The sequence below is a fragment of the Branchiostoma lanceolatum genome, chromosome 12, assembly GCF_035083965.1.
Source record: "Branchiostoma lanceolatum isolate klBraLanc5 chromosome 12, klBraLanc5.hap2, whole genome shotgun sequence".
In the NCBI taxonomy this organism is placed as follows: Eukaryota; Metazoa; Chordata; class Leptocardii; order Amphioxiformes; family Branchiostomatidae; genus Branchiostoma; species Branchiostoma lanceolatum.
Window position 1 is genome coordinate 6,481,958 of NC_089733.1, and position 10,796 is coordinate 6,492,753.

The 10,796-nt window shown below is 42.8% G+C and overlaps 1 protein-coding gene across 1 annotated transcript; it reads right to left on the bottom strand.

The window, feature by feature from the left end:
* Positions 1–215: 215 nt before the first annotated feature.
* Positions 216–2,574, bottom strand: LOC136446557 (prokineticin receptor 2-like). The gene is made up of 3 exons (XM_066444987.1): positions 2,486–2,574; positions 1,379–1,512; positions 216–676 (listed from the first exon to the last, which is right to left on the bottom strand). The coding sequence occupies exons 1-3, from the start codon at positions 2,531–2,533 to the stop codon at positions 379–381; spliced, it is 480 nt and encodes a 159-aa protein (XP_066301084.1). The 5' UTR covers positions 2,534–2,574; the 3' UTR covers positions 216–378.
* Positions 2,575–10,796: the final 8,222 nt, after the last annotated feature.

Consider the following 10,796-nt stretch of genomic DNA (forward strand, 5'->3'; position numbering starts at 1 on the left):
TTCATCAAGTGGTGATGGCTGTTAGTAACTTTGAAAACCACGACACGACACAATGATGTTTTTATGTTTTATATATATATATATTACTTTCATTAACCGGATATTTATATTATCAAATACATTGCACATTTTGTCTTCGCTGTTGTTCATTTAATGGCCTTCTTGTCGGAAAAGCAAAAAAATAATAAAAAAAATAAAAAATTTGAATCATCGTTCTTTGATCTTCTCTAGTGTAGATGATTCAACAGTTGTGGTTTGGTAATCCTAAATTGTGTATTAAGTTTGTGACTGCAAACAATGGTTACTATGTACATGTACATTGTACATTTCTTCCGGTGACAATGACAGCATGCACCTTTATTTACAACCAACAAACCTTTATTCACCAGTGTGAGGATACTCCTTAGATCTACGGGTCACTTTGTCTTCTATGCAGAAGACTTCTTTCACGTCACGGGTCCTATAGTTGGAGTAGTTTGACTGAGGGAAGGTGTTGTCGGATCGGGTCGAGGAGCGTCGCTCTGCGGGCCGCATGCCACCTACGACCGAGAGACTGACGGGTTGGACCCGGCGGTTCTTCCACTGCACGTAAGACGTGTAGCAGTCGTGTGGCAGCTTCTTCATGAACTTCCTCACGTTCGCATTCATAGCGATGTAGACCACTGTGTCAATGGAGCTGAGAAAGAGAACATGTTATCATTGATATGGACGGAAATGTAGGTTTAAAAACTCTACAATTTGTACTCATGTTAATCAAATTTTCCATTCTTTTGTTTAAAGAGAAAAGAAAAAAGAATATTGAATGGTCAAACTGTTTCGTTGCCGTTAGGTCATATTGGGGAAAAATTTGTATACGTCCAAGGCTGTCTTAGTCTATGCTTTTACGTATTGGAATTTTGTTTATAGCATGTGTGTATTTCAGATGAAAAGCAGTCTAATGGCATTTATATCTAAGCATGTATAAAAACTTCATAGATACATAGGGAGTATGTCAAGTTATTTTTCATAGTTAACTTGATCAGTTTCAGTTCAGTTCATTTCATCCTCTTTTTAGAGGTGCCACAAATATTTCCATAAGTTCCTGTCGAACATGACAGATCGAAGTTCCTCATCTTCAAGGCCAAAATCATCTTCGATTAATTTCTTTAGTGTCAACGACGGGCGACCACGCCTACGCCTTTCATTCGGTTTTCAGAGGAGAGCCATACCCGTCATTTCCTCGTGGCGCATAACATGGCCGGCCAGAGGTAACATACCGGGTTGCTAATAACCTTAGTAATCTGTGGCATGTCACCATACAGCTCACTGTTTATCATACTAAATATTTTTGTCAACAGGGATACGCAAGCTTATTCAAAGGCAATGTCCCCATATGTACCTATTCCCCATGGCGACCGCTTCCACGATGTAGTGCAGGGTGATGTTGAGTCGTGATTTGGCCAGCAGTCGCGGGAAGAAGTCTCTCACCACCGCATAGCCGTAGTACGGTCCCCAACACAGCACGAACATCACCTGCAAGAATCCAGATAATGTTTATTTGATACTTGTGGCATCGTGTGGCGCAATCGGTAGAGTATTTCGCCCAGAACCGAGAGGTCCCGGGTTCGAAACCCCGATATGCCCCGATGTTGTGCCCTTGGGAAAGACACTCAACACGACTTTCCTCACTCCACCCAGGTGTAAATAGGTACCTGACTTTGGTTGGGGAAGGTCGTATTGAGGTCACCTGCTGGCGCCGACTGCCAGCCACCCTGACCCTTGGAACATTTCCACAAAGTGCAAGTGTAGAGCAAATATGTATCTGTTATATATTATATGATTGGTGCACAGGTAATTTCTGACCAATAAACCATTATCATTATTATACAATCACTCGTAATCTTTATTCAGATCATACAGAAGTACAAATTCAGATATTCGAGCATGATGACAGTGTCAGTTCCTACACCTGAGTGAGGAGGATTGACACGGTAGCCTTCGCGTGGATTTGTTTAAGGTGGATGACAGGTTGCGAATCTGAGACCCACACACTTTGGGCATCCGTCTTCTCCAGCGGCACCAATTCAAGGGAGACGTGCTGGTCCTGGTTGGGATGCTTGCAGCGAGCTGCCGGATGTACTCTCGGATTACACTCGAGGTCCGCCTTGATAACGCCAGCCCGCCTGGCGCTGCTCTCGTCCGCTGCTCTCGTCATTGTATAAGACTGCTCTCGTCCGCCAGTTGAAGACAACTGCCGTTGGAGATTTGTCCCTCTTACTGATGGGATAATACGTGCCTTTCCTAAGGGCACAATGTGAGGGCGCAAGTTCGGACATGTCTCTGGGCACACCCCGGGATCGATCCCAGGTCCCATTGTTTGACAGCCACGCACTCTACCACTTACGCCACACGATGCCACGGTCTTAAATATCACCATCTGCGTTTATATGCTGTTCAGAAACGGACGGGTTTTGATATGATTCATATTTACAATTCAAGTACTTACCAGAATGACGATAAGCAGTCGGACGTTCCTCTTCTTTGACTTCAACATGGCGGCCTGCTGGGACTCGGTCTGCTGTCCGGGGACTGTGCGGTACCTTACAAAAAGGAAAGAAAAGTTATCTCGAACCAATTTAGCTCAAATGAACTCAATGAACAGATGAGCTAATCTTCCACCGCTCGTGACAGGAAGACACACGCTATATACAGTATTTATAGGATCATTGTACCGGGGAAATTCCCCTATCTCTTTTCGACAAGCACAATGAACAGTGGACCACGGCTTAACGTCACGTCCTAAGGACTGCGAGCCTTTCCGGTAGTGTGCATGTCGAGCGAGCGACACAGCCGGGATCGAACTCGGGGCTTCTAGTTCCAGAGGCAAGATCGCTAACCACCGGACTACGCACGCTACAAAATGGTGGAAAGATCGTGTATAAGGCAGCTCACGGTTCCTAGTGTGCATGTGCAGTTGTGATGCATTTTGGTCCAGGTCAGGGTTCACGATTTCTTGCCCTGAGATACCTCGAGTAAATACTTGTCAATACCATTCGTTGCAGCATCAGCATGTTTGAGACGTTTTGAAATTGAAAATTAAACAGGGCGTGCGCATTTGCACTGTCAATACCAGCATGCTTCTAGCCAATCGAATTCTTGAAACATTAAGTAAAAGCTGCTTTCTAGGGTGTCTAACGTATTTAGAACTAATGCTTTAAAGCATATTGAAAAATGTCTTTAGCTTGTTCCACTCACCAGATCCGTCGTGCTATTCGGATGTAGCAGAACGACATGATCAGGACTGGCACGATGAACTCCAGCAGGAGGACAGCTAAGTAGTAAGCTTTGTATCTAGTATATAGATACAAATATCATAGCATAGCATCATGTTAGCTTGAAATATGGCTGTTTTGGAATATCTCATTATAAGTGCAAGTTTGAACTGTGTACAAGACTCACAAACTGATATTTATTACCTTCAAAGAGCAAAGATGTTACAGTCCTAATAACATTTGTTCGTGGAACATATAGGTATGTATCAGATGACTTGGCGAGTTGAAGTTTTTTTTGTTCCCCGGGGCCAAAGAGGTGTATTCAGACTTCCAAGCACGAGTCTTTCAAATTAAAGTCGTGATAACGGCGTAAATGGAATGGTTTACTGGAATGATACATACAAGGCGTGTCTGGAATTCTAAAGAGATTGACGTAGACCATTAACAGGGCGTTTACCTCTATCAGATTGGCAGATAACGTCTCTTAATGAAATCTTATGATATCAAACTGTGTCATACTGAAATGAGCTCTGTTTTATTGTATTGTAAGTTATTTTCAAGTCTACTCAATATAAATCAGACGCACATGGTTGGTGTCAAAGTAAGTGTCAATACTTGGAAGCCATCTGAGTTATGAGGCTGTTGCAGTTCCTTTTAACATGCTCGAAGCACATCTTCGATCACGGGACCCCCATCTTAAGTCTCTTTCGAAATATGAATGCAGCTTTAACCAGAAAGCCCTTCCCCAGATTCTAACCGGGGTCTCCAAGTTACCAACCAATTGAAACCAGGGGCTAAACTGTGAGACTGCTACCAATCAGAACGCCCTACACTAGGGAGGCACAGAAAAAGTATCAAAAGAAGGAATGGTCCGATCACTCTCATTCTTGATGAAGACGAATAAAGTTTTAACCAGTTCGAATTTTGTCTAATCGCTGTCATTCCAGACTCGCCTTGTATGTATCATTCAAGTAAAACATTTTATTTACGCCGTAACCAGTACTAGTTGCTGTCATTGTCCCAGAGCTACGAATGCTGCTATCATTTGGCCATGGGCTACATGGATCACTACAGCAGCATCTTTACTGACCTGACTTGATGACCAATGGGCCAGACGAGTCCACAGAAGGTTCCGTGGAAGTCCACGTAGTACAACGCCCGTGAGTACACGGCTGTAGGGATGGCTAACAGCATGGAGCACACCCACACCGCCATCACCACACACGTGGCCACGGCTCGACTCATCCGCGGGATGTGTGGCATCATTATCACCACGTATCTGGTAAAACATGGAGATACATGTAAGGTCACTTAGATGTATATATATGTAAATACTTTACTTTTGAGACCGCATCTATAAGCACCGACACCTATGCTCCAGTGCAATGTGAACCAATCGGAATCATTCATAGGAAGGTGACAAACGGTCACCGAAACGTCGGGGGAACAAAACACTTCAATTTAGTTGTGTGCAAAGAGTCTTTTTATTCATTGCCTTACCAATCCAAAGAAACTATTCACGAAAGTAACATAGAGTATTTAACTTTGATTTAATAGGAATAGAATAAGAAGGACGTTATAACCTTCTTGGAATACCTTATCAAGTAATCGGTGTTCATGAGGAATTTGACCGACTTTCCTGACACGCATTAAACTTTGTGTGTGTCGTCATGATTGGGTCAAAGGTGACCGTAAGTCAATACCTGCCGCCGACCATGTTGAGTGTGGGTTGATTGGGCCTGATGATCCGACTGTTCTTCCAACAATTAAAATTAACAAAGAAATGCGTTATCTAAAGTAGCCACAGAATCACGTTATAATTTCTCTTCGTTTCCGGACGAAAATAAAACTGCACTCGTTTCAACATCACAGAATCCACGCTTTACGGACGAGTGGTTCTTTTTGTTTTCCAATAAAACCGAAAAAAGAAGTATAAAATCAGAAAAAAAGTTTACACTTAGAATCAGCATTTGAAACAAGAGTAGTAACATGTCATTGTCGTCGTGTATAGTACTTTTACCTATTGCATGAAACTTGTCTCCATGTAAGAATTTGCACTGAACGATCGAATTTTCAAGTGTATGAAGTCAAGCATGTCGTGTTTCCTTGAAACTGGCGCTGTTTTGCAGTTTAAAATGGTCATAGCACTTGTATTGTACTGTATGATCTTTCTAACAAGTGTTCTTCATGACCTGTCAAGTAGATTATAATCATATTCATGATCTCAGTCTGTTTTTGTCAAAGTCGCTTGTGTGATCGTTGTGAATTACAAATAGTGAATTTCTGCTAGATATAGAATTCATGCAAGCGCTCTTTAGTAGAATAAAAAAAAAACTCGGCAGCGTACACCTCACGACAATATATATATATGCATATTCATATCATATTTTGAATACATTGACGTAAGTACTGATAAATCTAATGATGTTTATCAATTAGAAAACGAGCGTCATTTCGTGGGCTTTTAGCTAGCACGCACCAGCGAACTGTGAATGATATGCTTGCTGGCTTTCAGGAAACGTCTGCCTTAATGGAATCATTGCTGAAACTCTCTTTGTCGCGGGTTCTGAAAGCCTCTAGGGACTGCATTCAAACTTCCATTCCCCATTAAAACTTCACCACGACTATACACTGTAAAGGGGTCATTATCTTTTTCGACAAGCCGGCGTGTTAGATATAGGACGTAATTACAGAGTGGAACACTTAGATGTTTTTCATTTCAACGATCATAATAGCCTTAAGATATAAGGTGCACTTTTCCATTAACTTTTATAGAATTGCTCCATTTACTTAGCGCGAAGGCGTCACTAACGTTTCGCACTTAAGTGCATTTAGGAGAAAATTTAAACTTCTCCAAGGCGATATCTTTCTTTTGAAAGGTCTCTTTCAATTTCATCACATAGAAGTCTGTGCATGTGGTCGCTGATAATCCTAATGCAATACGTTTGGATTGAGAGCTTCTAAATCTATTACTTTCTCGAGGGTAAGGGACACCATTAGATTATCATGGCTGATGTTCCCCCTTCCATTCACAGACTTACTTTAGTTATCAACTGTCATATAAGTTAGACCGCTGAGTGGTGTATAATGCATTAACAGTTTTTTTTCATGATTGATTTGTGTCACTGCCAATTTGGGATTTAAAGGATAGCTATATATCAAACATCATCGCCATGTCTATTCATTTTTTTTTCATTTTTTTTTTGCATTACAGCAAAAAGAACACATAATACAAAACAAGAGTAAAAAACAAAGTACAGGAAAATAAACCATAAACGAAGGATCCAGAACAACAAGTAAAGGTGCAAAAAGAAATGAACGAATGTGTAGATATAAGAATATCCATGTCTATTCAAAGTTAGTGACATAGCACATCTGGGTACGCCTGATAACCTTGGATGCTGTAGGTGGCGTGAACCTGAGGTGTAATCTTTTCCAGTAGATAAGGTTGGTAAATCACATTAACACGAAAAGGGCCATTTCTTCAGGCCGGGGTGTGCTCGCTAGGGCATACTGATCATTCAAGATTGCAATCGCTGATCGCCATCTGATTCTACTTCGGTTAAAACTATCGGTCATTTTTTCCCGGCCAAAGTTGACGTTCATAGGATATAATTCAAAGTCTGTAAGAAAAAAATAAAAACACGATAGGTGTTACACCGACATACTGTGATTTGCCATTTAGGTCACACTTTTAATTCAAGGAGGTAATCGCTGATGTTTGCTGTGTTTTGCCCTCTAGGACAGAGTTTTACAGAAAGTAGCAAGTCACTCATCATTTTACCTGGTACAAACTTGTCAGTCAGATCCTACTTCAGTGGTATCAGATCCAACTTCAGTTGTATCAAGGGTTAGTAGCTACAAAGTTGACCTTCATAAGTGATAAAGTTTGTAAATCACGAAAACACCATCAGGCTGTGATTTTCCCGCGAGGTCATACTTCAACTTCATGGAGGCAATCGCTAAACGTCGTCAGATTCTATTTCAGTGCTATTACAATTCTTGATACTATTCTTGTACTAGGTATAAACTTGACCTTCAGAGAAAAGTTTTGTTAGTCATTTTAACATGAAAAGAGTTACTCCATCTGACTGTGGTTTGCCCTCCAGGTCAACACTTTACCGGAACAAGCAAAGGGTTGATAGCTGTCTCACTGTACTTCGGTAGAGGAACGATTCTTAATACTGGTCATTGCACTAGGTATGAACTTGAACCATATAAGATATAACGTTTGTAAATCACTTTGGCACGATAAAAGCTAGAACATCAGACTGTAGTTTGTCCTGAAGGTCATACTTCTAATTCAAGGAGGCAATCGCTGAACGCCGTCCGATTCTAAATCTAATCCAGTGGCATTACGGTTCATGACATTGGTCATTTCACTGGGTACAAGCTTGACCTTCATAAGATGTCAGGTTTCTAAATCAAATAAACACGAAAAGAGCTACTCAACCTGACTGTGGTTTGCCCTTTAGGTTAATCTTTTATCGCATATTTCCATCGCCAAACGCCGTCAGATTCTACTTCAGTGGCATTACAGTTTTTCACAATGGTCATTGGACTAGATATAAGTGTAAACTTTAATCTCATAAGAGATCCATCAGACTACGGTTTGGCCTCTAGGTCGACACTTTTACACGAATCGCCGATAGCTTTCAGACTCTACTTCTATAGCATTACGATTTATACTATTGGATCATTTATAACAGGTACAAACTACACCTTTATAAGAAATAAGGTTTGTAAATCAGATAAACGCGAAAGGAGCTACTCAATCAGACTGTTGTTGATCCCTTAGGTCATCACTTTAATACGCATGTCTGATAGCTTTCAGATTCTACTTCAGTGGCATTATGTTTGGTAGTATTAAATGCATACTAGATCATTTACAGCAAGTACATGCTATACCCTTTTAAGAAATAAGGTCTGTACATCAGATAAAGGCAAAAAGAGATACTCTATCAGACGGCTTGCCCTCTAGGGCATCATTTTACCGGAAGGAGCGAATCACTGATGGTTGTTAAATTCTACTTCGCTGGTATTACACTTCTTAGTACATGGTCATTGCACTATGATCGGTGACTTCTATAAGTCACATATAGCCCCAATTTGGGCACTCTACTAGAAGATAAGTCATAAAAGCTGATAAGGCATAGAACAGCATCCTAAAGATTGTATCTCAGTATAGCGGGGAGTTTGGAAATAGTTCATTTAAAATGCACTTTACCTTGAACGTTTGGCATCTTCTATGTTATAGTTTAATGGTACCATATGGCATTTTAAGATGGAAATAATGCAATTTGAATTTTGCCTTCACAACCATTTTAACATACAGCCGAAAATGGGAGAATGAGCAGACATACGGTTGATACGTGTGTCTCAGAGTCTGCTGAACCCTCGGTGGATCTCGCTCGACTGCCTTTTGTCACTTTCACTCGGATTTCTTCCTGATTTGAGACCGTCTGCCGTCAACAATGGCGGGGAGGGGGCCATTCCTGTACTCTGCGAGTTTCTTTCACCGTCTCCGGCATTTAGCTCCTCCTGTGGGTCCTGAACTCAAGTCAGAACTGCGCCAGCTGGGCTTGTTACGGCTACGCTGTCGGCCTAGAGGAACACGAGCTGGTAGGAACTTTGCTCGTTCGATTTCTACTGTTGTTGGATATAGGCCTACATTTTCCGGTTTAGACTCGACAATCATATGCAAATCAGATGGGCCAAAATGTGGACATCAACAACCGCTATGGAATCGTCGGAATGCTGTCACCAGTAACCTGATTGTAGTACCAGTTCAGCAAAACAAGAAATCCAAGCAGCATGCTGCCCTACCAACTTTCCTTCTGTGCAACGCCCGTTCCCTGGTCCCCAAAGTCGACGAGCTGGCTGTTGTAGCGAACCAGACTGGGGCAGCAATTCTGGCCATCACAGAGACATGGTTACGCGAGGACATACCGGACAGCATTGTGAACCTAAGTGAGTTCACTCTACACAGAAGAGATCGTGGGAACGGCGTCGGTGGCGGTGTATGTGCTTATGTCAACTCATCGATACCTCACAGTAGACTCGTTGATTTAGAAGACGACTCTGTCGAATGTCTTTGGTTACGCTTACGACCTCACCGTCTACCCAGGGGCGTAAGCAGTATAGTTGCCGGTGTAGTCTATAATCCACCCCCGGGTTCGCTCAGGCACAAAGCAGATAAGGATGTGATCGCGTACCTCAACGCATCAATCCAGTCAGCGGAGACGAGGTACCCCATGTCCGGAGTTGTACTACTTGGTGACACCAACCAGCTCAAGTATAAGCCATTGTGTATGCGGACTGGGCTGAAACAGGTTGTCTCGCGTCCAACCCGAGGTGAAAATCAGCTGGACTCGATTTTCACCAATCTGTCTAAACACTACAGTAGTAAACCTGTACATCTCCCTCCATTGGGAAGTTCTGATCACCAGGTACTAGTGTTACCGGGCACGCCATGGGTAAAGGAGCCTGTCTTCGTGCACCGCCGGAGGAAATGTACTCCCGAAACAGTGCGTTCGCTTGGACTGGCACTAAACCTCGCTGATTTCTCCCCAGTGGAAAACACTCCGCATGCAGAAGAGAAAGTACACCAGTTCTATTCAATTCTGCGTCCACTGCTCGACAGCTTGCTACCATTCAAGAGGGGGAAAGTCACCTCCAGGGACAAGGAGTGGATTACCCCACGTATCAAAGGACTGATAAGAGAGAGGCAGAAAGCCTTTATGTCAGGAGACACTACCAGCTTCAAACGTCTACGTAACAAGATACAACACTACATGAAGACAGCTAAAAGATCTTTCTACGAGAAAGAAGTAGACCATCTAAAACACGGTGACACACGCAAGTGGTACAGTCTTGTGAAGTCCTTGATGGGAGCTCCGAAGAAGAGAGAAGGCAGTTTGCCGACCCCTGGAATAGACTGTGATTCACTGAGTGAACACTTCTCGTCCGTTTGGTCGAATGTTACCCGTGACATACCGAGCACTGCAGACGTCTCGGACCAGCTTTCCACTGGATCATTGCCAGAGCTCAGTATAGGACAGGTTAAACTCCAACTCAGAAAGCTCAACCCACGCAAAGCTACCGGAGACGACCACATTCCGATATGGATTCTGACTACTTTCCATGAGGAACTTGCTCCTGTGCTATGTAACATCTACAACTCCTGTCTACAACAGGGCATATTCCCTGAACAATGGAAGTCGGAGTTGGTCGTTCCAGTACCGAAGACATCTAAACCCAAGGGCCCTGAAGAATACAGGAGGATTTCCCTTACCAGCTGTCTAGGTAAAGTACTGGAATCGTTTGTCCGTGTGCTGTTACAGAGAGACACTGACCACCTGATCCATGGCTCCCAACACGGGTTCAGGCCGGGGAGATCAACTGTGTCAGCCCTCAACCACATTACGCAGACCTGGCACGACGCGCTCAACAATAAGCCGAAAATGGATGTACATGTGTCATTCATCGACTTCAGCCGGGCGTTTGATACAATTGACCACGGCAGTCTTTTGCATAGCTTGGCAA

Coding starts and splice junctions, on each gene's coding strand:
- LOC136446557 (XM_066444987.1), bottom strand. CDS start 2,533: ATGTTGAAGTCAAAGAAGAGGAACGTCCGACTGCTTATCGTCATTCTG. Junction 1,513..2,485: donor GACTGCTTATCGTCATTCTG/GTAAGTACTTGA, acceptor GGATTCTTGCAG/GTGATGTTCGTGCTGTGTTG. Junction 677..1,378: donor GCGGTCGCCATGGGGAATAG/GTACATATGGGG, acceptor TCTCTTTCTCAG/CTCCATTGACACAGTGGTCT.